The 26,773-nt window shown below is 56.1% G+C and overlaps 9 protein-coding genes across 9 annotated transcripts; 6 read left to right on the forward strand and 3 right to left on the reverse strand.

The window, feature by feature from the left end:
- Positions 1–385: 385 nt before the first annotated feature.
- On the forward strand, positions 386–1,918 carry MFIFM68171_04945 (uncharacterized protein; the record flags this gene model as incomplete). The annotated part of the gene is made up of 1 exon (XM_071060365.1): positions 386–1,918. One exon carries the CDS (start codon positions 386–388, stop codon positions 1,916–1,918), a length of 1,533 nt encoding a protein of 510 aa, XP_070916466.1.
- Positions 1,919–2,102: 184 nt separating this feature from the next.
- Positions 2,103–4,167, reverse strand: MFIFM68171_04946 (Beta-lactamase-like protein 2; the record flags this gene model as incomplete). Its single annotated transcript, XM_071060366.1, has 4 exons — positions 2,103–2,872; positions 2,935–3,113; positions 3,170–3,554; positions 3,627–4,167. The coding sequence occupies 4 exons, from the start codon at positions 4,165–4,167 to the stop codon at positions 2,103–2,105; spliced, it is 1,875 nt and encodes a 624-aa protein (XP_070916467.1).
- Positions 4,168–5,468: 1,301 nt separating this feature from the next.
- Positions 5,469–6,734, forward strand: MFIFM68171_04947 (uncharacterized protein; the record flags this gene model as incomplete). Its single annotated transcript, XM_071060367.1, has 1 exon — positions 5,469–6,734. The coding sequence occupies one exon, from the start codon at positions 5,469–5,471 to the stop codon at positions 6,732–6,734; it is 1,266 nt and encodes a 421-aa protein (XP_070916468.1).
- A 795-nt stretch (positions 6,735–7,529) lies between these two features.
- On the reverse strand, positions 7,530–8,898 carry MFIFM68171_04948 (Rhodopsin domain-containing protein; the record flags this gene model as incomplete). Its single annotated transcript, XM_071060368.1, has 4 exons — positions 7,530–7,902; positions 7,973–8,291; positions 8,341–8,605; positions 8,722–8,898. 4 exons carry the CDS (start codon positions 8,896–8,898, stop codon positions 7,530–7,532), a joined length of 1,134 nt encoding a protein of 377 aa, XP_070916469.1.
- Positions 8,899–10,381: 1,483 nt separating this feature from the next.
- Positions 10,382–11,666, forward strand: MFIFM68171_04949 (Tyrosinase copper-binding domain-containing protein; the record flags this gene model as incomplete). The annotated part of the gene is made up of 2 exons (XM_071060369.1): positions 10,382–10,617; positions 10,679–11,666. 2 exons carry the CDS (start codon positions 10,382–10,384, stop codon positions 11,664–11,666), a joined length of 1,224 nt encoding a protein of 407 aa, XP_070916470.1.
- Positions 11,667–12,967: 1,301 nt separating this feature from the next.
- On the reverse strand, positions 12,968–16,138 carry MFIFM68171_04950 (PI phosphatase group protein; the record flags this gene model as incomplete). The annotated part of the gene is made up of 1 exon (XM_071060370.1): positions 12,968–16,138. The coding sequence occupies one exon, from the start codon at positions 16,136–16,138 to the stop codon at positions 12,968–12,970; it is 3,171 nt and encodes a 1,056-aa protein (XP_070916471.1).
- Positions 16,139–16,906: 768 nt separating this feature from the next.
- MFIFM68171_04951 (uncharacterized protein) lies at positions 16,907–17,380 on the forward strand (the record flags this gene model as incomplete). Its single annotated transcript, XM_071060371.1, has 1 exon — positions 16,907–17,380. The coding sequence occupies one exon, from the start codon at positions 16,907–16,909 to the stop codon at positions 17,378–17,380; it is 474 nt and encodes a 157-aa protein (XP_070916472.1).
- Positions 17,381–21,405: 4,025 nt separating this feature from the next.
- MFIFM68171_04952 (PTH11-type G-protein coupled receptor protein) lies at positions 21,406–22,735 on the forward strand (the record flags this gene model as incomplete). Its single annotated transcript, XM_071060372.1, has 3 exons — positions 21,406–21,591; positions 21,664–22,142; positions 22,219–22,735. The coding sequence occupies 3 exons, from the start codon at positions 21,406–21,408 to the stop codon at positions 22,733–22,735; spliced, it is 1,182 nt and encodes a 393-aa protein (XP_070916473.1).
- Positions 22,736–24,413: 1,678 nt separating this feature from the next.
- On the forward strand, positions 24,414–25,195 carry MFIFM68171_04953 (Endoglucanase II; the record flags this gene model as incomplete). Its single annotated transcript, XM_071060373.1, has 2 exons — positions 24,414–25,040; positions 25,109–25,195. The coding sequence occupies 2 exons, from the start codon at positions 24,414–24,416 to the stop codon at positions 25,193–25,195; spliced, it is 714 nt and encodes a 237-aa protein (XP_070916474.1).
- Between the last annotated feature and the right edge of the window lie 1,578 nt (positions 25,196–26,773).

Below are 26,773 nucleotides of genomic sequence, written 5' to 3' on the forward strand. Positions count from 1 at the left end.
ATGGCATTGATCTATTGCTGCTGAGCCGCAATATCGCCGCCGTATGCAGGCACTTCTCTTCGGTTTGTCGGTTAGGCCTGTTGGTGAGCCCGACGAAGTGCCTTGCGGTTTTGGCAGGCCCCTGGTGATCGACATGTTACACTTTGGCTGCGGGTTGCCCAAACCAAACCAGTCAGGTACCCTTGTTCCACACCCACATCACTGCATGGCCACCAATATTCCGTTCCAGGATGCGCCACACATCATGCCGCGCGGGCTGAGTACTGGGCTGCCAGGGCATGACTTGCAGTTGAAAAGGCCCAGCGGAGCCCCTCTTCGCTAGCATCCGCATTCTTCACTGATATCAACAGTTGTTTCCTGGACAATGACAATCGCCACTGCAACCATGGCTGAAACCTACTGGGACCCCGGAAACCTCCTCCAAGTCACCGAATTTGAAGACACCCGCGACATCCAATGCATTGGCATTGCCAAAACTCGAAATGACGCACGATGTGGTTGGAGACAGCCGGCCTCCATATCTTCCGTCATTCGCGCCAAGCTGGCTCAAATGGCAGCAAAGTTGCCTAGCCAGGTTACAGACGATGACCTCGAAAGCCTGGCCAAGCTGTGCCTCTGCTCCGATTGGCATCGCGGCCAATGGGCCCGTGTCGCTGGCAATTGGAAGCGCGTCGTCGCTAGGGCGGTCCGGCACTACGAACGATCGAGCACTCAGATGGAGCAGTTGATCCTTGAGCGCCAAAGGTGTTTTGAGCTTCTCGGCCAACAGGCGTCTATTGACGCCGACTTGTCTCAACGGCTCAGTACCCGCTTCATGGATGATGCCGATCTCAGAGACAGGATGGATGTTGCATTCGGCGACATCGAGAGTGGTCTTTTGGCCGCTAGGCAGGACCTTTTAGCTTCACAGGCCCAAATGCGCACCATGGAGGGAGAGCTCGAACGTGCAAAGCTTAGGCAAACCGAGCTCACCGAGGGACATCGTGCCGCAATCTTCCAGCTTGAGGAGAGCCGGAAATCGGAGCGTGCACGGCTTGAAGCTGTTCTTCGGGAGGGCCTCCAGAAGGCCGGTCATTGCTTAGAGGAAGAACAAGCAAGGACAAACGCTCTACGCGAAGTGAACGCAGATCTTGAACGTCGGTTGTCAGAGGCGACATCTATGGCAGAGAGCAGTGCGGCTCGCGTGGACGACCTCTGCCGAGACAACGAAGCACTTTGCAACGAGAAGAAAGCACTGGAGACATCTGTTGCCGATCTTCAGACCCATTTAGCCACCGCCACCCGTCAGCTCCAGGAAGAGACGGACAAGACAACGGCCCTGCAAGGAGCAAACGAAGACCTGGAACGTCGTCTCCTAGACGCAAAGGCCGAAGCGGAGAGCAGTGCTCGTCAAGCCGACAGGCTCTCGACAGATAATGAAATGCTGTGCAACGAGAAGAAAGCACTGGAGACATCTGTTGACGATCTTCTGACCGATTTAGCCACCGCCACCCGCCAGCTCCAGGAAGAGACGGACAAGACAACGGCCCTGCAAGGAGCAAACGAAGACCTGGAACGTCGTCTCCTAGACGCAAAGGCCGAAGCGGAGAGCAGTGCTCGTCAAGCCGACAGGCTCTCAGCAGATAATGAAACGCTGCGCAACGAGAACTCGTCAGTCCTGAACCAGCTTGACGTTCTTCGGTCCGATTTGGGCACTGCACAGCACGAGATCCGACGGCTCCGGAACGACCGTTCGGCCATAGAGAAAACACTTCGGCAGTCCCAAACAGACATGGAAACCATCCGCACCGAGAATGCGCAGTTGACCGGAGAGAAATATGCACTCCAAGCCCAAGTGGCGACGTTAGAACAGGATCTCTCGCGACGTTGGCGCTACCGGCTCCGTGCAATGATCAGCAAGCTGCGGTCCGTTTCTTGAAGCAGAAACTCGAAAGAGAAAAAAAAAGAAGAAAAAGAAGAAAAAAAAGCCAAAGAAGAGGGACCTTTTTTTTAACCACCCTCCCCCCGCAAACACGAATCAATGTAGCTAGTAGTATGCTCGTCCACCCTCGAGACCCGAACCCCCTCCCCATCAACCCACACCCCCTCAACCAAGCCCAAAATCAGTCCACCTTCTCCAACCGAACCCTCAACGCCGCGTTCTCGACCGCCTTCACCCTTCCGTCCCCGCCAAACTCAAACACGAACAAGTCCAACGGCCGCGATCCGTACACCACCCCGCTCACGCCCACCCACGTCGAGCAGTCGGTCACGAAGCTGGTGCTCCGGTTGGGCAGGCCCACGTCCTCGAACACGGCCTTGAAGGCCACCTTCCTCCCGCCGCCGGCCAGCCGCTCCTCCAACCCCGTCGGGTACAGCCGCACGCTCGGCTGCACCCGCCCCAGGTAGTCGGCGCTTGCGTTCATGTTGATGGCCACGGCCACGAGCGCCATGTCGGTCGAGTTGGACAGCCAATTCTCCACGCCCAGCCCGGGCCTGGTGCCCGTTGGGTCGACGGTGATGGTCAGGGAGGAGTTGAGGAGTCGGGGGGCTGCGGTGGGGGTGGTGGTATTGGCGTAGGGTGGGGGGTTGGTGGTGGTGCTAGTAGTGGTAGTGTTGGTGGTGTTGGTGGGCGTGGTGGTGTTGAGGAGGCTCGCGTGGCGGTAGCGCCCCGCAAAGGTGGCGTTCGCTTGGGCGCGGGCTATGTACATCAGGGTCGGGATGTAGGTGCTCGTGAGGGCGTCGGCGATGTCCATTGTGAGGCTTGGCGGCGGCACGCCGGCGGCGAGGACGGTGAAGCCGATGTCGAGCTCGGGCATGATGGCCAAGAGAGCGCTGTAAGCACCCAGGCTGCCGGCCTTGTTGAACGTGTGGATGAATTGGTAGGATTGGTCTGCGGGCGTCAGTATTGTTCGCCGGACTGCGGTGAAAACGACAGGAAGGGGTTGGTTGTACTTTGTCCAAGTTCAATCTGCCGGACGCCCCATGGCATTCCTACCGTGGACTTTGGGTCCGAGCTGTACGAGACTGGCTTCAGCCAGCGTCGCGTCATGGCGGGTTTGAGCAGCGTCGATCGCAGGATGGCCCGCCCAAGGGACGACAGGTCGCCTGCAGATGTGTACATGTTTCCGGTCCTTGCGGACCATGTTAGCTAAAAAGCCGGGAGGGGCCGGGTTGATGGGAACCCTACGCTGCTTCCTCGGCCAACTCAAATCCCCACGACGTGGTACGTTGCGTGCCCGGGATGATGCCGACAGAATCATCTGGCGTCGTGACGAAAGTGTGGTTGAGATTCAGGGGCTTTAGTACAACATCTGTGACCAATGTCTTGAAGTCTTTACCGGTGATGCGCTCGGTAACATAGGATAGAAGGACAAATCCCAAATCAGAATATGTGGGGGTTGTAAAGGGGGGAAACGAAGGTGGGAGTTTGGCAAGTCCCTCAAAGAGCTGTTCCCGGTCACACGTCGGCCGAGTACCGCATGGGGGGAACTCGGACATTGGAAGGGGCGGGAAACCCAGGGCGTGCAGGACAGTCATGTTGAGCTGGTAGCTGAGTTCTCCAAGCATGGCATCTAACGACGGATATCAGCGGTTACAAACCATCCCTCGAGGAGAAAAAGAAGGGAAGAATAAGACTCGCGTACAGTCTCTTATCAAACCGGATGTCTGGCTCGCCAAGGAACCAATTGTGATTGACTCCCAATCAGGGGCAAATATAGGACCACCGGATGCACTGCGGGCAATCTCCTCGATCTCGGGCAGATGTTTGGTGATAGGGTCATTCCAGATGCCGTCGCCGACGGTTGCGAGGAAGGTGAGGACAGTGAAGATCTTGGTGACGCTGCCGATCCGGTAGACGGTATTTGTGTCGACCTTGGTAACACCAGACGAGTTGAAGCTTTTGAGGTTGGGGGCTGTCCAATAGTGCGACCAGAGCGGCTCGTCCTCGCTACCCGCAAAGACCTCGACCGAATAGGAGAAACGGTCGGAGCCGGTACTGTTGTCATTGTCAATGTATCTTGGGAAAATATCATCCAGAACGCCCGCCGCAGCTTGGATGCCCGGATGCTGAAGGAGATTGGTTGGCCTGGGAAGCAGCGGGCCGTAGAGAGGACAGTTTGGTTTTGCAATGGAAAGGGGAAGGTGGTAGAGGGCGGCCACCAGGCTCAAGAGTGTGAAGCGCATCGCTGCTGTCCACGAATCCAACGGAAACGACAGCTTCGCGTCGGGCGGCGTTCAGAACGTGAAACCACTCCCTCGAGTCCTGCCAAGCATTGCCCACCAAGACAACGTTCGTAAGGTACGGATTGATCGCGCTATAGCATCAAGCTAGCATCCCTTTCGATCAAAGCCACCTCAGCCTTGTGAAGCATCATGTTCGCATGGAAGGACTCGCCGCGCTTTTCATGGCCACATCTGCTATTAACGCGTCGGCCGAGGTGGCGTGGGCAGCGCCGGCTGCCGGGTCATCTGCACGGTGCTACCGAAGATCCTCGGCGATGGTCCTCGGCAACGCCCTAACATTGAATTCATTCTCACTGGGGCCGACGGACAGTCGAGGCCCGCATGGAACCTCGTCCCGTGTCGCATCGCTGGGGTTTTTGAAATTGCCTGATATTTGACGTGCCAGCCAAAAGCATTCTCGAACGAACCGGGCTGCTGGTTCGGAGTCGATTACGACCGGGTTCTCCTCACTTGTCGCCGAAGAAAGCCAAACGAGTGTGGTTTTAGCCTGTGGGAAAATATGCCCAAAAATACACCTGAGCCGTTGAGACAGAAATGAAAACACTTTATCTGGCAGACGGCTCTTCCGGTCGATTTCCCACCCGGAAATCATTCCAAGCAGAGTTAGGGCTGCTCATCCTGAATGCTGGCGAGCATCATCCAGCTCAGCTCCAAGCCGAGTTCAACACTGCAGTTGCCTGACGAATCCTCAACAAGCAAAGCAGTTCGGCATAATTGAAGTTTTCTATACACAGAGGCTGGTCAATAGGACAGAGGAGCAAGATATGCAAGCAAAAGGCTCAGGCTTACCTGGTAATAGATAGAATATAGTGGTATTTCCGATGAATAGACTGCTTTCCTTAGGTAATTAATTAACTATGTACTAGAATTGATTATTGGGGAAAGAAGAAAGAAGGAAGGAAAAAGGAAATAAAAGACACGGAAAAAAAAAAGAAAAAAAAAAAAAAGCAGATACTAAAGATGCGCTAGAAAATCGGCACTTGTTAAGAAACCAGCGTCTAAGAAATAATTAGCTTAAAGCAGGTTGAGAGGGAAGCCTGTTCCACCGGAGAGGCCTTGAAACCGTACCTTGCCTTCCTGTGCTACGAACAAGTAGTCACCTTGACACAGAGCTAACAGTAATACAGCAAAAACCACTCTTTAACAACACAGGAGGGAATGAAATATAAAACCATTGCCGCATTTTATACCTGGCCGTCATGTCCCGTGGTGATGTCAACCCTGCGCGGAGCGAAACAAAGATGGCAGAAGCCGCGAGAACGCACGATATCTCCCAAGGGTTTGGCACCTTCAACTTTTTCCCGGGACCGTACCCCAAATGCGAGTTCTTTCTCCCTTCCGAATACCCTCCCAGAGGCATGGGAGAGCGCGGCAGAGATGTGAATTTCCCTTTCATGAGGCTCCCATTGGATATCCGACGCGAAATCTATAGATACTTCGTTGACCCGCTGCTGGGCAGCGGGGAAGACCACCTAGATGCGCCTCAGCTGAGGAATGGTGTCAGATTCCGCCAGGTTGAGAGTGACTGGAATCTCAATCCCCGCGCCCCGAACAGGAGTCTCAAATATGGCTCATTCGACCCCCCACCCCGTCAGCAGCACAATGCCAACATGGACGCGCCCACCCACAATGGTCAGCAAATCGGTAACCCCTATGCAGACCACTTAATCAATGTCTACAGGATGGCGCAACTTACAGTCGACGCCGAGGATAAGGAGGAGCTGGAGAAGGGGATTTTGTACCTTGAAGAGCTTCGTCTACGCCCACCGCGGTGTCTCACCGTGATTAATACGGATGCGCCGCATCCTCAGTGCTGCGTCCATACCTTCCATCCTCCGGGAAGGAAAGACACACCTCCGCACTGCTTCTGTTCTGAGCTTACCACTTACCCACTTGAGATGGTGATCCGCTGCCGACACCGAGACACTTGTTTCAAATCTTGCAGTAGTGTCCTCGCGAAATGGAAAGATCTAGATTACCTGGACTCTCTGGCGCGGGTCGACCCTCAGATTACGCGCGAGCTGGGCGAGGTCCTGTGGGAGAATGCCTCGGTCGAGCTCGAGTGCCCCGAGCTCTTAGCGGACTTTGTCGCGGAACGGCCGGCCGCCGTGCCCCTGCTCCGCGGGATACTCCTCAACCTCGAGCTCAATGGAGACCCCGCCCAGGACACGCGGACCGAGGCTCTGGCGGAAATGCTCGACTTCGTCTCTACTCACTGTAGCATCCTCTCCTTCGGGGTCATGATGTGGTCCAGTTATGAGGCGTTGTTGTTTCCCGGCACCAGCCCGCGCGCCAAGCTAGTCGAATGGGCTCCTCTGTTCCGCTCCTTACGTACGTCTACCTTTGTTGTCAGGTTTATTATGAAGAGACGTCCATGGTTCTCATGGCATGCCGACGATCAGGGTTTGAACGAGGCACATGCTCGAATTACGGCTCAGATTTGGCACCAGTGGAGGCCTGACTGCATGCAGCGTGAGAGCGGTGAAACTCCCGAGGACGAGGCCTAATTACATGCGCGAGAGGTCTCAATGGCTAGGAGATGAACGTTCGTAATCTCGCCCCTTTGGTAGCGGTTTAGACTCGCCTTAGAATCCTGAACCGTGGTCTCTCATAGACGGCACATCTGGCCTGAAGAATGGGCACCTTGTGATTCGAGAAGAGGTGAGGGGAGGGGGTGGGGGGTTTTCACTATGGACTACAGCTCATTACTGGGTACGAAACCCGCGCATACTCCTGCTCAGATTAGAGAGCATTGCGGCCAATATACTTGACTTTTTGAGGATTAGCGAATAGAATTGTGTGTTGGCATTCGGATTGCATTGTACAGTACCCTGTCGTGATGTGGTCAAGGGCGGAGGATCGGGGTGTGTAGCATGCCCAGAGGCGTAATGATTAATTACCTTGTACTTGACTTGGTCTGAAGCAAAAAGGGGTGGCAAACCCGGTACGACAGAACAATGACAAGGTGAACTCGTAAACCTCTCTGGGCTGGTTCCTCCGGCTTCCGTGTATTGCGTGTAGCATTGTTTGCATAAGAAAATGTACAACTTGGTATCGAATGAAGAGAATACCTTATCCAGCATCTGTCCTGTTTAAAGTTATTCTTCTTCAGCAAGCCTCATTGCCACTTGCTTTGAATGCCATTTCTGTTGCTGTCCAACTCCGTACCAACCTAGTGACCTCCCATCAGTAGCGCCGCAAGGAAAGCATGCAAGTAACCAACCCAGGCCCCTACATACCCTAAATTCCCACACCCCCAAGATACAACCCATAGTCTACAATTTCGCCCTGAATCGCTTTTCCTAAACCCGTTCGTGCTTGTCATACGACACAAAGACCGAGCTGGTCTTGGTGATCCCGTCAGCCCTCGAGTTCCTTATCTCCTGCGGCAGGATGCTCTCCTCGGACCCGGTCGTGGACCGCATGCCCGTCTTGAGGTCAGTGGTGTATACTGTGTTTTGGTTGTACATCTCGAACTGCTGTGCGGCGCCTGGCTTGCTACCCGCAACTCTGACGCCCGATTTAGGGGTGCGGTTCGTGTCGCCGTTGCGGTCGTGGTAGCCCTTGTACTTGGAGCCGTAGCGGGCTGACGAGCCGGCGAGGAGCGTCTTGAAGAGCGGCTTGAGGCAGGGGAAGGAGGCGGCGATAATGGCGACGGTGATCTCGACGGTTGTCCTAGATAGTGGGGAAATCACGGTCAGCACAGCCAGTAACCGACGGAAACGAGGTAAGGCGGGAGGAATACCAAATGGTCAGGTCGGCGCTGTCCCACAAGAAATCGCCGTGCTTGCCGTAGTTGCCGAGGAAGGTGATCTTGACGATGGCCGCGACGGCGGCAAAGACACCCAGGGACAGGATGGCGGCTACGGCCGACTTGACCTTCCAGTTCATCTGCACTTTCCAGAGCATAGGAATAGGGAGAAGGGCAAAGAGAACGTCGGTCAGAACGGCGACGCTCGAGTTGAAATAGGCGGCAAATTTGAGGTTTGCTGCCGGCATACATGTTCCTTCGACCGAGCTATCCCAGGTCAGAGCCAGGGGCCGGCATTGGAAGAAAACAGTCACTATTCAGGGTCAGCATCAGTATCTTGTTGATGTGGATGGTTCACTTACGGATATTCGCAGTCGCCGAGAGGATTGTGAAGATGGTGACGCCAATGACCAAGTATCTAAACCGAAGCGACGGCGTGAGGCGCAGAAGAAACAGGCCGACGCTGACTTTGGTCAAGCAGAGGGCAATCAGGCACAAGGGCTGCGTGACGAAGTTGAGATGCAGCCCTCTGGTGATGTTTTCCTTCGGCTCGATGTACTGCACATGACGCCCCGCCCCCAGACGGACTTGGGGGATGATGATCATCATCTCCACAAACATAACAGTCTGTTTCGAGCAAACGTGGATAGTCAGCCGACGATCACTCACCCCCGCATCCCCCACTCCCCCGGCTGCCGATCCGGATGCACATCATGAGGCTTAAAGGGTAAGCTTAAACGTACCATAGCAGCGATGATAGTCCAGTCGTCTGCGCCAACGTGACGGACCATTTTCGCCCTCACCCAGATGCGTAGCAAGACGGCTACGAGCGCGAGTCCCACCATGGACCCGCAGATGGCGAGAATCTCGGGTCCCCGATTCTCGTCGGGAGGGAGTAGGATCTCTCCTCGGTCGGCCATGTTGATGGATGCCCGCCGTGTGCGTGTGGGCGGGGGAACCGCCTTTTACTCAACAGAATGTTGATGGGTCTTCGTCGGGAGCTGTCGACGGTCCTGTTGATCACAGAGGGCAAAGTCCATACTTAATCAGCGCGGGCCTCGGACAAGCATGGACCAGAAGGTTATCTGGAAAGTTCTCGCCCCCTTCTCCATCCACCCTCGAGCGTGCAGGCTGGGCTTGGGCGTCACATCAAATGCTCCTACCGAAGTAATAACTACCGACATAAGTCAACCCCCGGTTTACTCGACGTGACCCGAGGACGAGATGTGGCCGAACTCGGTCTCAACGACCAAAACGGCGAATTCCGCCGCCACAAAAGCCCGTGGTTACAGCCAACTGGACCTTTTCAGCAGCTTGTTGCTGCGCCATTTCTTACGCTGAAACAGTTTCTGGCAAGTGGCAACGAGCGGTGTTCTTGGGACTGAGAACCGCTGTGCCGGGGCCCCGGTCAAGTGTCCCTGCGCCCAGGGTCAAGCATCTTTCAGCTCCCCCACCGGAGCAATGATACGATGGACGGAGATATCCCCACATTCACCCCATGCCCGGACACCGAGCTTAGTGCATATCACTTGTCTCTCTATGCCCCACACTCTCATCTATATAGGACGAGTTCTTCAACTCGTAATTGGAAGTTGGTTGCTGTATCGCCCGTAGGAGGTTGAGGGATGGATGCGGAGATAGGGGAGAGAGGGGAGGGAGCTTGGGCGACCCTTGGTGGCGACAGTGTGCGGACCGGTTCGGCGTTACGCAAATGTTCCCAATTTTCCCCATTCCCCCTCTCTTCAGAGCTGGGCTTCCCTGTTTATCAAAGACAGGGATAATGTACGTGTGCTACAGTACACTAAATGAAGCCCGCTGCACGGGTATCTCGCGATACACAGGAGACAGGAGGCTGGCAATAGCCAAATCCTTCCAGTCTGGACCACTTACCTGGATATGGTCTGGTCAATTGGGAATCGCATGCAAGGAATATGCACCGGCGATGCCCAGCCCCGGGCCGGCCCAATCGGATGGGTGCCTGTCCGGACGCCCCGCAGACCGATGTAGCCCAAGCGGCATATTTCCCCTGTTTGTTCGAATTGCACCGTTGCTAGAATCACGCGAACTCGGCAGCGGGGCATTACGCCGGGTGCTCAGAGGAAGACATGTTAGTTCAATTGCCGGCAGAACCTGTCCAATATTTACCAGGACGGCGGAACCCCCTAACCCCTTTCTGTACACAGTAGTAATGGGTGGCTCCAGAACCTGGGAGAAACCAAGGCCATCGGGGGCTCAAGGGCCCTCGTCGCCCCCGGCGCCGGGCCACACGGTACCAGTGACCCGGCTGAGTCTCCCTTTTATTAAGTACCTTATTATGCAATTGTGCTTCCTCCTGAGATTCCTTCCCAGTTCCTGTTTCTGTGGTTGTCATCTCCGCGGTAACCATTGGCAGTGTTGACCACCATGAAGGCTGCTGCAATTCTTGGAACCTTTCTGGCCGCCGCCGCCGCCGCCCAGGCGGCTGTGCTACCCCGGGACGCCGCCGATGACGGTCTCACCGAGCCTCCGGCCCTCGCTGATCTTATCGAGCGAGCCAAGGCGCAGATCATCGAAGAGGTTTCTGCGAACGAGCGCAAGCTCCGCAGGCGCGGCCAGACTCCTCGCTGCACCGTCCGCAACCTCGTCTTCCGGCGGGAGTAGTAAGCCATCCCCTTAAGCCATCAGAAACAAAGCACCTGTTGCTAATCACGACCATAACAGCGGCTCGCTGTCCAAGCAAGACCGGCTCGCCTACATCAACGCCGTCAAGTGCCTGCAAAGCAAGCCAGCGCGCACCCCAGCCAGCGTCGCGCCGGGGGCCAAGTCCCGTTTCGACGACTTTGTCGTGACGCACATTCAACAGACGCTCACCATCCACTACTCGGGCATCTTCCAGCCATGGCACCGCTGGTTCGTCTACCAGTACGAGAAGGCGCTGCGTGACGAGTGCGGCTACACGGGCTACCAGCCCTACTGGGACTGGCCGCTGTACGCGACGGCGCCCGAGAACTCGCCGCTCTTCAACGGCGACCCGTACAGCCTGGGCGGCAACGGCGACTACATCCCGCACGAGGGGCCCATAATCGTGCCTCCGCCGGGCATCGGGGGCGACCCCATCCCGCTGCCGGCCGGCACGGGGGGTGGTTTCGTGACGACGGGCCCGTTCGCCAACATGACGGTCAACCTCGGGCCCGTCGGCGGCCTGGCCGATACGGCGCCGGGCCCGCTCGGCGGGCTGGGCTACAACCCGCGCGGGCTCAAGCGCGACCTGGGCGGCGCCATGAACACGCGCTACGCCAACTACACGACCGTGCTCAAGCTGCTGACGCAGCCCGACGTCGACCAGTTCCGCCTCGTGTCCGAGGGCGTGCCGTACACGCCCGAGATCGGCCCGCACGGCGGCATCCACTACACCATCGGCGGCGACCCGGGCGGCGACCTCTTCACGTCGCCCGGCGACCCGGCCTTCTGGGTGCACCACGCGCAGATGGACCGCATGTGGGCCATCTGGCAGGCCCTCGGCGCCTCCGACACGCGCTACACGGACCTGGGCTCGGGATCGTATGCCCACCGCACCTGGGAGAACGTGCCGCCGTCGCCGCTCGCAGAGCTGAGCGATGTCATTGATATGGGGTATGCGGCGCCCTCGACGACGATCGGCGAGGTCATGTCGACCACGCACGGCGAGATGTGCTACTTTTATCTGTAGCCCCGCGAACTGAGGTAGCGTAGGCGTTTAGGGGTTATGTTACATGTTCTCTGCCCAAGATAATTGAAATCGCAAATCTGTATATCATACCGCTTCTTTACTTGTCGACCTAGGTATAGATGCCTCCACAAAGTGATACCACATGGTAACCAGTGCCCAGTTGTTGCAGTGAGGACGGGCGGGACCGGCAAGCTGCTGTGGTGTCGTTGTAATTTGTGCCCTGGATACTGGGCTAATGCATGTCTTGTCGCTCGGGCGCTGAGAGCCTGAGCGGCGGACATTTGCGCCAAGCGATGACAATACGAACTCGTTGACCAAGCCACCGCTGTGGTCCCCGAAGTATCATCGCGGCGACATGCTTATACTTGGTCGTAATGACGATTATTCCAGTTGTTTTTTTTTTTTTTTTTTTTTGGAGCAGTAGGAGTGTCGAGGCAAGAACAGTAGCACAATTCTCATTCGCCTTACCGTATCAAGCAGTGGAGCTGCAGAGAGGCGGAGGACCAGGTCAATTATCCAAGAGTTATCCAGCTGGAGCTATTGGGCATTCTATGGCTTCCAGAACTGGGTGGCGGATGCAGTGGCTGGCTGACTTGGGAAACGATCCGCGCCGGCCACTCTTGTCAGAGTCGGCACCTGCTCACGCTAACCGGAACTTTGTTCTCACCGGAAACGCTAAGCGAACCCATGGCCGGCTCCAGAAAACCAATGCTAGCGCGGCCAAGGGTGAGCGAGTCTGTTTGTGGCGTCCATAGCGCACTACCATATCTGGTAAGAGTGAATTGTGGACGTCTTCAAGACGGAACACCGCTGCCGTGGCCGCCTGCCCGCACGCTTTGACCCGGGGAACGAGGTCCTCGAGCCGAGCGAAGCGTCATAAGAGAGGAGAATGATAAAATGTGGAAGGGGTTCTGATTAGAGTACCTTAAGATTCATTATTTAATTAGTAAGCGAGTTTTGGACCAAGCATAGCGGAATCTCTATCCGATGGAGGGAAGCTACATAGACACCATTCGTGGCCAACGTCACGTTGACAAACGTGAGCGTAAGAATATCAGGCTCCAAAAACACACAATGAGGTGGTGACGCCAGAAGATCCGATTTCCCATCTATCTGGATATCGGTATATCGCACGTACGCTCCGCTAAAATACTCATTCCCAACCGATGATATATGCTTCTAACCATCCTTTAATACCAAACCCCAAACTGCTCACAACCAGACTAACCCTCAACCGAAAAAAAGAATATGCACTCAATATTCACAAAAAGAAGAAAGGTATACCAATAGGACTAAACCTCTCACAAGCCTACCCCCAAAAACAGCTCAATCACCCGCCTCTGCCTCTCCTCCATCGCCTTCCTCTCCTTCTCCCGTCCGTGCACCTCCCCCCGACAAACCACCCCAGCCGCGCCAAAGATGCCCGCGACCTTCCTCTCCCGCACCCTCCTCCGCTCCAGCGCAGCCAGCGCCTCCACCACAGCCGCATTCCCCGCTCCCCTCCTGAAACTAAGCGACCGCCTCCCCACGCCGAGCACAGCGCCCATCCCGCGAACCGGAGCAGCAACAGCCGCCGCTGCCGCCGCCGTGTCCGCGGTGCTGCTCCGGATGACCTCCAGCTGGGCCTTACTCAGCGGGGCCAGCTCCGCCACGACCCTGGCGAGGGCGGTGGTCAAGAAGACGAAGCAGATGTTGTGGTGGGGCGCCGTCTGGAGGATGTCGAGGATGGCGGTGCGGTCGTCCCGCGCGGCCGGGTCGGGCGGCGCGGGGGGGTTGCCGGCGACGGACGGGATCGACGCCTGCTCGATGCGGAGCCACAGCGGGGCGGGGACGACGCCGTCCGTCAGACCGCGGAGGAAGAGCAGGAGGGTCTGCGCGACGGCTTCGAGGCGGACGAGGGCGGACGCCTCCGGGGGGAAGGCGGAGCCGATGTCTTGGTCTTGGTCGAGGGCGTCCAGGATGTCGACGACGTGGCGTGTCCGCGTGTCCGCGTCGGTGGAGGTGCAGACGGTCTCGTCAAACGGCCAGCCTGGGTTTGTGGGGATGGCGCAGTCGTCGAGCATTTGCGCCTCCGCTAGCGCCCGCTGGGTGAGCGTCTCGATGGCTTCGGTGAGCCGGAATAGCTCTTTCGGGGCGGGCCCGCGCGCCGGGAGATCGTATGGTATGGGCCCCGGTCGGCCTCGCTTCTCGGAAATGGACTTGGCGAATGCTCGGATGCCCCCTTCGGGAACCCGAATGAGCTCTTCTATGGAGCGTCCGACACAGGTTGGAGCCCAGGTGGCTCGCACGGGGATGAAGTGATCTCGACCGTCTGTAACCCGAAGTACAAGGACCTCCTCGAGACTCGCCTGCCCGTCATTGAGCATCCGAGCGTGCGACGTGTCCTTGACCACCGCTTCGAGCAGAGCGTTCACAGTCTCGCCCGGCTCGAGAGTGACTTCTTTGCCTAGTGCGGCAGGCTCCTCGTTGTCATTCGTCACTTCTGGGCCCAAAAATGATGTCGTCAGCCAGGGAATGTTGCTGTCGTCCGAATCCTCGGTCGTTGGCTTCTCGACAAAGGTGAAAGTCGCCGGTACCCGACCGGTGTTTGCTAGGGTTAGCGATGATGTCGCTTTCCTCAGGAACCGGATTTCTCCCAAATCCACATGGCCCGAAGACTCTGAACCGGCATGGCGGCTGTGGGACTCGGATTCATGGTGATCAACCACTATAGTTATTCCGGGCCGACCCTCATTCTCCGCCCGGTCTAGCTCTCGAGCAACTTCGGCATGAACCTTTGCTTTCAGTTCGGGCACTACCGCATCGTAATCGAGAGTGAAGATGGAGCTAACAGGTTTGTGGTCTGATGATGTTATGCGTTGGTGAGATGTGTAGAGGTCAAGACGTATCCTGTCATCTCCTTCAGAGCTGCAAAATTGCTCGTCAGCCCCTTCGTCATAGTCGTTATACTCGTCATACTCGATGCCCGATGCGCTTGGTTGTTCGTCGCCGTCGTTATCTGGGTCGTACGAAAATAGTACATTGTCATCGTCACCGGCCTCTTCCATGCCACGAGCCTTCATCTCCTTGTCCTTTCTACGTGATTCCTCTTCCTCTCTGGCCTTGCGGTCGTATTCCTCCTTGCCGCTGCGTGTACGGTACAAGATCCGATCACACCAACTAGGCGGGCGACGCTTCTCGCTGGAATCGAAAAGGGCGACACTGCCGACGTCGTACTTGTACGTTGGTAAGAAGGTAATTGGGCCCTCCCGCCAGCCGTCGTGGAAGGCCTTGCGCTCTTTGATTAAACGTCTCAGCTGATCATGCGGGAGCAGAGAGTCGAGTGTGGCTTGCAGTGAAGCTGGGTCTTCACTCGGTTCTGGCGGAAATTCATCGGGGTCCGGAAGAAAGGAGATATCGTCAGGGGTTGGGGGTTGGGTGGGCTTGTCTTCGGACTGGCCTTGGAGAGATGATACGGCAGGATTGCTCTCGATAACCTCGTCGCTGCTATCCGATAGCCTCTCGACATCAACAACGATCGCCTCGCCCTCAAGCGAGTCCTCGCGGCGCAGATCCCCTTTGGACAAGTCATATTCGCCCCTTGTGTGGAGCATCAGAAGCCGCCGAATGTCGTCACCGGGAAGGCGGTCGAGACGGGAGTTAAGATCGCCGAACCAAAAGGCAAAATCCTCGTCACCAATCTTGCTCTTGTCTTCCTCCGAGACGCCGGCGATGGTAACAGACTCAAATTGGGCGCTGCTCAGGATCTGCTGGACCTGGGCTACCCGCCGCTCAACGTAGTAGTCGGTGGTTCCACTGGCCAGGTGGCAGTTGACAAACACCAGGCGCGTGGCTTCACCCAACACAATCCGGGCACACACGGCGCCTTTATTCCCCAGGTACCCGAGAGCACCGGTCGCGACACTGGCAACACTTGTATTGCTAATGGTGGCGGCGACTTCGGGAGCGGCATAAGCCAGGAGCAGCAAGCCTGCCATCTGCTCCACAGCAACGAGCTGATAATCCCCGGGCAACGCGGCTTGGAGCGCCGCCTTCCACCTATCCGTCGCCGTAGTGTCGGCTGCGTAAATCCAAGTCATGTACTGCCCGGGCGCAGAGAGGTGGTTGACCTCTTGAAGTCCCAGAACGTAGAGCCCGATCTTATCATCTCCCGTTAGCCGTACAGGCGCATCATTACCCGCTGGCTCAGGCCCAGCCCCCGGCACTCCGGTTGTGCTCTCTTTGGGCGGGTTCGCGGAGCCCAGCGCAGGGTCCAGGCCCTGTCCGTCCACAAACCACCTGGCAAGGTCCTTATCCGTTCCGGGGCACGCGGCGACGTTCCAAGTGCCGACTTTTATTCGTATGCGATGGCGGCGGACGTATTCTTCGCGTCGGGCGTGGACGGCTTTGTGGAGAGAGTGCGGATTCGCAGACGCCAGGTCCACGGCATCAGCTGTCACCGAGTCGGCGGCCGGCGTTTCGGAGCGCTCCATGGCGACACGGCGTTGTGTAAGGGCGATGTGGAGCACGCTTGGTTCGGCGTCGCGTATATTATCTTTCGACCTCGTTCATGGAGAACTCGGCGCCGTTCTTCAACTCGTCATCGAGGTCGCGAAGCAAGACAAGGGCTGCGGAAGGAGGAAAGAGAACGTGGTATTCGGACATGGAGAGGCCAACTGCAGAGCGTTATTACAGCGACGAGACTGACAGAGAGCGATACATAACAAAAGGGACAGAAGCAACACGAGACTGCTAGGACATCTCGGGCGGTGATGCTGTGGCTTGTCGCGATAGGCAACATGCAGCAGACAGTGGAATGGCGTCAGCGGTCTCGCTGCAGTGGCCCAGACGTGGAGGCGGGGGTGGGGTGGGGTTGGTCGCAGCCAGCTCAGGGCGAGGCCACAGTGGGCCAAGCCGCCCAATAAAATGCATCGGATCATCTGGATCAGCACTCAGCTCTAGGGGCTGCCGCCTGTTCCGAGTAATGTATTGTACTGTATTGTACTGTGCTGCACCTAACCTTACCTAAGGTAGGTATTGTGCCTAGGTACCTTAACCTAACATGGGTAACATACAAATTCGTTGACTTCGAGGCGAGGTAGACTTTGGGGGTCCACCAAAACCTATTGACCCGGCGGTAAGCAACTCAAAATGATAAACAGACGTGCCATAACATCAATGCACACCTTCCTATCCTTCATGTCTTACGTCTCCCCCCGAGGCCGGCAAGGTGGGACTGATCAGCCCTACTCACCTGTATCATGTCATCGTCAGCCCAGCCGACATCTACAATATCATCAGATGGGGAACCAGGTGTTACGCCACTGTCGGTTCACCCGACAGGTGCAGGCTCCGAGACCAATCCAGCACAGCCAGACCCTTTAGCTCAGCTGCCAGAGCTGGGGTATGACGCGCTCCCAAACGCGACTTCGATCCGTGTTCTGGATGTCATCGAGTCGGGTCCGACCAAGGTCCGTTGCCGGATGCGCGTTGTCGACTTGGATGATGAACCCACATTTGCCGCCCTGTCGTACACCTGGGGCAATCCCGTCACCATCTACGAAAACCCGCTGCCGGAGCTGCCGGACATCGGGGCTTTGCACTACCCGGAAGACTCGGACAAGCTCCCCTTCTCGTACTCCACCCTGCCAACTAGCCCCGAGGGCGAATCATTTGTCGGCATCGACGGTGCGAAAGGCGATTATTTCCTGCTGTACGGCCAAGACGTGCCTTAGGAGAAAGTTGACTGGAAAAGCGGCACCCCACGCCTAATCGAGGTCAACGGATGCGCCATGCAGGTCGGTGAGAACTTGTTCAACTTCCTTTCCTCTCTACACGAGTTGAGCCGGCGGATTCGAGGGCGAGTTCCTGGAGATAGCACTGACGGGTTTATTCACGTCAGCGACGTGCTGCGGAGACCTATCTGGATCGATGCTCTCTGCATCAACCAAGCCGATCTAGACGAGAGGGCTGCCCAAGTACAGCTGATGAGAAGAATCTTCAAAGTCGGCCGAAGAAGTTTTGCCTGGATTGGGCAGAGTGGCAAAACTAGGGAATATCGGAAACCAGGCTATCCGACTCATCTTGGACTACGAGGGGAGACGCGCAGAAACCTTTTGGGGGTCCGGTGAGGTGGCCCTCAGTTGGAGAGCCCGCTAATGATGGAAGTCACCCTCTCCAGCATCCCAGACATGACCGTCGCGCACTGGTTCGGCCTCTTCTCGCTTTTCCAACGCCTCTGGTTCCGCCGAGCTTGGATTGTTCAGGAAGCCATCTTCACCGACAAGAACTACGTTATTTCGAGCGACTGGCTGCTAAATATAGGCCTTCTTCTTATTGTGTTGCAGTTCATTGAGGACCATGGCCTAGACCACGAGTTGTGTAACCTCAGTCGTAGCTTTTTGACCAGCGAACCTGTCTCAAGAATTGGGCCGACACTTCACCAAGCTCGCCGCTCTCGCCAATTTGAACAGCCAATGCGGTCAGCCTGCGCCAGCAACAAACACCTACCAGCCGCTGAAAGTCGATCCGAGGGATGCCTTCAATTTTCTGCGCGGCTCTCACTGGATCCGCGATCGCCTCGGAGTCGGCAAAGAAGGAACTCGCAGCAGGCCAATGCTGACAGGGCGACCGCCTACAGGCCAGTGAGACTAATGCGGTTAGAGACACCTGGGCCGTTGATTTCGTCGAATCCATCAAGTTGAGCGGCTACATTCTGGAAGAGGTTGTGGAGGGCGGAATTTTCAACTTCCACCGCCGCCCCCTCCGACTCCTCTCTGTCCTATCGGAATTCCGTAACCTCGACGCCACCGACCCACGCGACAAAATATTCGCGTATCTCAATCTTGCTACGGACGACGACGGCATCGTACCCGACTACCACGCGATTGCCCAGGACGTCTTCCGAATCGCCACCGAGAAGATCATGAAATCCACTGGCCTCCTGTCTGTCCTCTCCCGCGTCCAGGAGCCGGGAGAGGCAAGACTTGAGGCTCTGCCTGGTTGGGTCCCAGACTTTAGCGTGAAGCTGGGCCGGATTCCGTTTGACAAGGGCGGAGAAAGTGTGAATTTAATGCATCCCGGGTTCTCAGTGTAGAAACGCTGCTGTTTAACCCTGACGGATCGCTAGGGCTGGAGGGCAGGCGAGTGGATACTGTGGCGGCAGTCACCGACATGGATGTAGATGCCCCCGTCCAGATACTGAAACTCGCCCTCCGGGTACCTTCGCGGTATCCCGGGTTGCCGAACGCTTGTTGGTCAATGTACGTGGGGCACAACGTATCCCGAATGCTCCGTCCACGGGCGGTGAGTCGCGTCGAGGCGCTCTGGCGCACTCTCATCGCAGATCAGCTCACAGACGAGGAAACTAATTATGGGAGCCTCGAGTCAAGGAGTGCCCTGGGCTCGGGTTTCGCCAACTGGATCCTACGAGACATCCTCGAGGCGCGCAGCATGCTAGATGAGTATTTCGGACATGACGAGGAGAGCTGGATTGGAAAGCTGATATATGGGTCCTTCTGCACAAGGCTCACCCTCTGGTCAGCTATGTACGATGGTCGTCAGGTGTGTGAGTTCGATGATGCCGATGTTCCAAATCTCGATGATACCTTCCGTGATCTCAGGGCCAAGGAGAGAGACGAGCAAAACCAGTACCAACTGGACCAGTATCTCGGCATCGAGGGCCCCATCGTTGGTATCCTGCACTTTCCTACCGCCAACCGATTGATGGGATGCTTTCAGAAGCGTATCAACGAGCCAGAGCCGCAGGATGGCAAGGACCACCTCACAGGCAGATTCCGAGCAAGCGCCCTCTCCTCGCTGTCTCCCCCGGAACGCAGGCAGATCCAGGACTTTGGGAGGCGTATGCGCGCCACTCCGTTGATGTGAATCGTGGACTCGCTCTCTTTTGTCCTCTGCGGCTACGACGTCGCATATATGTTGGGCGCAAGTACAGCCACTATAATCCGGGGTGGTGTGATCCACGATGGCCACCCTGCAGTCGCTCGTCGTCCGCGACCAGCAGCCATCAGTCACCCGCCGCCCTAGTACGGAATGCGTATCGTTCCACGCCTGCCATTGCCAATTCTGTCAGAGCCTACCACACCTCGTCCTCATTTCGACGGCAATGAATGTGCCGTGTTCTGCCAAGAGTGGCCGTCAACGTTGCGCTTGTTGTTAGTCATTTTGTCCGGCATCTTCAGGATAATTGCACCCATGGAGAAGAACAAGAGCCCCTGGCGGCACTGGCCGATGTGTTCAACACTATGCTTTCGTTAAGGTGGTTCGTTTGATCGGGCCTAGCGCGGGGAATGCGCTGCGCTAGTAGAGCGAGACCATTCAGGCCGAGCGCAATTTGCGTCTATATCTCGCTGGCCCTGTCGTCCTGAGCCGGAGGGTGTAGGAGGTGCCGACGCCCCCTTCGGCGACGATCGAGATGGGCCAAAAGGCCGATTCCAGGTGGAGCATTTACATAAGCTTTTTCCCAGAATATTTCATGCCGGCAGTGGTATGATTGCTAACTGTCAGGGGATTGACGCAGCCTAATGCAGCTCTCCCAGACAGGGTCTGTCACACGAATTCGACCCTGCGAGGATAGTAGCGACGCGGCCGTCTCCAAGCAGCTCGACATGTTCCGACTCCGAGGGAGGCCCGGCAGACAGAGTAGCAGCCGAGCCTACAGGGCTCCCGGAAGGATCAATAAAGTGATTTGTCACCAGACGTGAAAAACTGCGGTCGATATGTCGGCAAGTGTTTAGTTTATTGCTTCTGCTAGCCATGTCTCCGCGCGCTGACCGGTGAACACGAGCAAGCAAGGAACCCCTACGAAGAAGTTTGACGTCTGGTTCGGAGATCTGCATACCAATAACGGCGAAGCCCATCCCCTGCTGCGCAACCACTGGAGACAAGGAAGCATTCCCCCACCGACTAGTGGGAACGCCACGAACCAAGTGGAGGGTGCTGATGAAACACGCCACAAACCGTTCATGAACCGCGTATTCTACCCCATCAGGCACTACACTAGAACCCGGATGGAGATTTTTCGCTCGGGCAGTACGGATATGTGCTCGCGGAGCCATCCGGGGCCCACACAACTTCACGAGAGGCCTATTTCTGCGTACCCCGTCAACGGTTTTGTTTCATGTCAGAGACACGGTTGTTTTCTGTGACCCAAGCGTAATCCCCTTGCCTAGGGATTTTGCCCGTGCGGGCTGTCACCATTGTCGCCATCCGCTCGGTGGGACTCCGAGGTGCCGGTGGGCGTCCCGAGCAGGTGGGCGCCCGATGACAGACCCTGTCGTGGCAAATGCCAAGCCGCCGACCCAGACTTTGTGTGATGAGAAAAAGCAAACGCCGTTTCCCCCAAAAATGACCCACAGCTAGCCATCTACGTGTAGTATAGGTGTATAGCCCCTGATTCCGTCGATTTCTTTGCCTCTTCGTGCTAGGCCCCTTGAGGAAAAATGATGGAAGATCACAAGGGGTGGATGGAGTTGGTTCTGGATCTCGCCGTTTTTATTGTATCCCCACAATCGGGCTTATTTCCCCAAGTGGTGGGAACTTTGAATACCTAATCGTCCATACTCCACACGCTACCCCAGTCCAAGCCTCCAGTTCGGACGGACAGAAGCAAATAAAATCCATAGATGGGCTCAAACATGTTGCAAGGTTCTTGGGGATTCAAAATCCACCACCTGCCGTGCTCTCCGGACACCCTTCGACTTCTTTCCCCGTCCGGCAATGCAGCATCCGCGACATCGCCATGGCCGATTCATCAGTGCTCCCCGGAATCCCAGGTTATGACCCTCATGACCTCCAGCCATGGACCGTCCAGGTTGTGGTGTCAGTAACGGTCCTCGCAACCGTGGCGGTGGGTTTACGATTGCTCAGCCGCCGCATCAACGGCCAGGCGCTATGGTGGGATGACTACATGATCTTATGGTCACTGGTATGTTACGACACTAATTACCGCTTTATGGCAAAGCAAGGCGCACCAACCTGACGCACCACCGACCTAAAGCTATGGAACTTTGTCACGGTCGGATTCATCTTCGCCATGTACGCAGCCGGCATGGGCATCCATGCCGACAAAATCCCCTTCGACGATATCGTCCTCATGGCCAAGTTCCTCGTCGTGGCCGAGATCCTCTACGTCTTCAACCTCGTATGGACGAAGCTCAGCATCCTGCTCATGTACTACCGCATCTTCCACGTTCCCTACTTCAAGAAAGTGGCCTATGGCATTGCTGCGTTTATCATAGCCTGGGTCATTTGCATCACCTTTCTCTTCATTTTCATCTGCATACCAGTGGAGAAGCTCTGGTACCCGGACCTCCCGGGCCATTGTATTGACCAAGTCGGCACATGGATCGCCAACGCCGCCTCCACGATCCTGTCTGACATCGCCATCCTCGTTCTGCCCATCCCGCAGGTGTGGAAACTGCAGCTGCGGAGGCCCGAGAAGGTTGGCATCACGGTTGCGTTTTGCTTGGGTTTCTTGTAAGGGCACTCGCAGCCTCGCCTCTCCTCGCCCACCCCGGCGATAGCTTTGACACTGACCGCATGCAATCCCCAGCGTCGTCTTCGCCTCGATCTACCGCTTCACCGTCCTCTTTTCGTACAGCAATAATGACCCGACCTACACGCTCGCGCCCACGGTCGGCTGGACCGCCATCGAGATGTCGGCCGGCATCGTTTCCGCCTGCCTCCCGACGCTCTCACCCGTCATGTTCCTCGTCCTCCGCAAAATGGGCGTCAAGAAGTCGATCCTCAGCAGGAGCGCCAACACGGCGCCCTCGTCTCGGAACAACTTTGTCAAGTCACCCGGCCAGACGGGCAGCCGGCCCGAGGGCGAGCTGCTCCAGTCCAAGAAGGATGCCGCGGGGACGTTCTACCGCTTGCCCGATGATAATATCTCGGGCGAGACGGCGAACGAGAACGAGCCCGTCGACGCTGAGCTGCGACCCGAGCACGGCTACGCTTATACCGTGACGAGTAAGCCGGGGAAGTGCAAACGGGGAAGCCTGGTTACGGATGACATCCCTTTGCATGGGATTCGGGTGGATACCGATTTCAAGCACTCGACGAGCTGAACGGCGGAGGCTTGAGCGGCTGGATGGATATGAACTGGTTTATTAACTTGGATATAATTACGTATGTTAAGTGAGCGATAAGTTTTTCGGATTTGGGCCTTTATAATCGCAGACTATGACGGGTGCCTAGTAGGTAGGTAACGTACAATCCTAACCCACCACCCTTCCCATTCCGAGGAGCACCCCTACTTCTACGCAAACCCATCCGATCACCACGAACGCGTGGGTCACGGGCCTTTGCCGTTTCGCATACCTCGCCTCCTCATACGACACGAGCTACAAATCCCCTCAGTGCCAATCCCGTGACTTCATATGCCGGCAATCTATTTTTTTCTCACCATTGTGTGAGCGGATCCCCACGTGGGAGAGCAATATAGCCTGCATCGCTCTCCTTGTCTCCCTTATTAGTTAACTGCGGAAGAACAGCATGTTACGGTAGACACCCGTTTCCCAATTTTTCTTCAGCAATCTTCTCCCACATTCCATGCGGTAATTATTATGGCACACTCATTCAGAGCTGCGATGCTAGTTGCAACGAGCTACCTACTATCTCCCAAGGACGACGCCCCGCAGCAGCCCTCTCTCCTCCGACAGCACACCTAAGGTACCTAACCCAACAAAGTACAAAACGTTGAGCGCGCTTGATCGGAGATTTAGACTGATATCTTTATCATAGTTCCTTTCCAAATCACCGATCAAGTCCTGATATCCTCAAAAGCGTGTCACTCGCCGGGTCATTGCCCGCCGGCACCCACACCCCCAAGGCATACGACCCCGTGGCTTAGACCATGACCTCAATACGCGGCGGCATAGTAACGCCGAATACCAAGACCCTAGATTCTTGAACAGATTTTCTCAATCCAGCTCCGGCCCCCACCAACGTTTAAACCGACGGCATGTTCAGAGAGCTTCGGTCGGCAGTATTTGGCCCGACCGCGTCATTGAACGTCAACCCTGCATCGATTGGTGCGATGCCGCTCCGACTGATGACGGACGGCATTTCCTTGCTGCCAACCGCATGGGGAGCATTCTCCACCTCGCGTCCAAATCGGCTGCTCTTCCCGGTGTTCGACGACGGTAGTGCTGTGGGGCAAGCGTCCCTGAAACCAGGAAGCCAGTGCCGCGTGGGCGAGACAAGAGGGAGAATCCTGGCGACAAGAATTACGGGGCCCGCCATTGATGAAAGCCCAGAGGCTTGGCTCGGCCGCTCTAGGAATTGTCGGTAAGGCTGCCGAACACTATATTAGATGGGCCGGACCTCGACCCTCCGGCCCTCCATCCGGGGTCACCTCGGACCGCCCACGCTTGCACCAACTCGGACTAGTCGCCGAGATGTCGCACTCAGATCGATGCTGCGCCTGAGTTGTCGCCGGCGTCACACGGCTCGGCCTCCGCCGCCTCCTTCCAGCAGCCACACGCATGCACTCCAGGTTATGCCCTCCTACCTTCTGGGGAACAGACCCCGGATATGATACAGGCCTTGTTTGTTTGTGAGTCTGACATCTTTAACACGTGGGGCTGGCGATGACCGCACACTTATATATACTTACCTCTTGTGGCCTCCCATGTTTTTTCCGCTGCGTTGCCTACTGCCTTGTTGCCTCGCTAGCTCAAGTTACTGGTACAGATTAACAAGACTTCAGCGGCCTTATTCCTTCCGCCACCACACACAGCAAGTATGAAGGCCCTCGCCCCCCTCATGATGGCCGGCGCTGCCAGCGCCCATACCATTTTCTCGTCCCTTGAGGTCGGCGGTGTCAACCAGGGCGTTGGCCAGGGTGTCCGTGTGCCCTCATACAACGGCCCCGTCCAGGATGTCACGTCCAATTCAATCGCCTGCAACGGGCCCCCCAACCCGACGACCCCCACCTCCAAGGTCATCACCGTGCGGGCCGGTGACACCGTCACCGCCATCTGGCGGTACATGCTCAGCACTACCGGCTCGTCCCCCAACGACGTCATGGACATCAGCCACAAGGGCCCGACAATGGCCTACCTCAAGAAGGTCAATGATGCCACTTCTGACTCGGGCGTCGGTGGTGGTTGGTTCAAGATCCAGGAGGACGGTCTGAACAACGGCGTCTGGGGCACCGAGCGCGTCATCAACAACCAAGGCCGCCACAACATCAAGATCCCCGAGTGCATCGCCCCTGGCCAGTACCTCCTCCGTGCTGAGATGCTCGCGCTACATGGGGCTCAATCGCCCGGCGGCGCACAGTTTTACATGGAGTGCGCACAGATCAACGTTGTCGGCGGCTCCGGCAGCAAGACGCCCTCAACAGTCAGCTTCCCGGGCGCTTACTCCGTACGTTACCCCCGAAACCAACTTCAGCGTCTACTATCAAAAAAAATGCTAACTTATTGCTTTTACAGAGCTCCGACCCCGGAGTCACCCTCAGCATCTACTGGCCGCCCGTCACCAACTACCAGGTTCCCGGCCCCAGGCCTTTCACCTGCTAAGCGTCTTGTAATAGCAAGGTATGGGAGCCGATGGTACGCATAGGATGGGATTAGATGACATGGGGGTTTGCATCCACTGGGGTAACCGATGGACATCCAGAGTGTTCTCCTACCGCATGGCACTTTCTCGCTTCTTGTAAATAGATAGCTTAGGATCTTTCTCCTCGCCCTAGAACTGGCGGTGAACCCCAGAGGGGTCAGGAGGCAGCACGTCCAATTTTATTCTCAACATATAGCTATTCTACAAGGAATTCAGCTTCTCGCTGTTGTTACATTCGATAAGCAGAAAGCGAGTGAAAACAAGCTATGACACTAGTACGCAAACCAGTGTCTGCAGGCCAGATATCCTGTTAACGATCTCATATGATTCTCCGAGACACCTTCTTTTTTTTTTTTTTTTTTTTTTTTTTTTTGGCCCCGATCACAATCGGAGAGCTGTGTGGCTTCTGGCCCTTCAACCACAGCCAGAGTGCCGTCTTCGTCTCCCTGCTGCATTGGCAAGTGACTTGCTGGTGTAGAACCCACGTCGACATGTATAGATCCGGAGCCTATACCTACCTACAGTACGCGAGGAGTAGTACTACGTAGGATGACTGCAGAGACATAGTTGAGATTGCCGTTCGCATTTGATTTGGAGCTAATTAATTACCTACAGACATGGTAACCTCCTGAACACATTTTGTCACTTTGGCCACTTGAGTATAGTTAGCACACATATATCGGGAAAAAGCTATCCATTCGATAACTATTTACCATTCTCAACTCCTTAATGTTCCTCTGCGATTAGCTTCCATATAACCCTTACTAGAGAACGGTGAAACCCACTGCCACCCCTGGAGCGCCCGGTCCTGGAATGGGATGCTATATAGCATTGCGACGAGTACGAATACGGACCATCTGGCACGAGTCGCATCCTTTCTCGGTGAACTGCACTGCGTTCGTGTTGAGATCCGCGGTCGTCTGGCTGTCGTCGTCATTGCATTTGTCGGGAACATTGCTCCTGGCCTTCTTCGTCGGGCACCTCAGAGTATACCTATCCGTGCGCTGGTTCTTGCGGGCGCGGCAAACGATGTTTGATTTTGATTTTCGTTGTGCGAAGGTTTATTTTATGTTTCTATTAACGGGGGTTAGGTTGTCAAGTAGTACAGAGAAGTGGAATTGGTGAGAAGTCCGTATATACTTGATAGGTTTGTAGATAACGTACAGTACCAGATGGCCAGGCCAAAGCGGTTTGATGTTCAGAACGAGTTCAACGTCTCGCTTGGAGCCTATTGTCGAACTTGCTGTTCAACTCCTTGTCTGGTTGTAGTGTATTTGTTTATCACTTTGCTTTGGGCTTGTTTATCTCGTTCAAGTTGTATTTACGTGCCTTCCGAATTTCTTTCAGGCACAGAACAAGCAAGAATAATTAGCATTCAATCTTGGACCATCGCCGCAAACAATGAGGTGGTTGTTTGTAACACCTAAATCTTATGAATCAAAGAAACCCATTTCCTCTGGCCCTTTGTTCAATGCTGGCAATAAAATGGAGGGCACCAAGTACCACCAAGAAATAAAAATTCGCCAACCCACACAACA

This window comes from Madurella fahalii, assembly GCF_045866475.1.
Source record: "Madurella fahalii IFM 68171 DNA, scaffold_2, whole genome shotgun sequence".
NCBI classification, from domain to species: Eukaryota; Fungi; Ascomycota; class Sordariomycetes; order Sordariales; genus Madurella; species Madurella fahalii.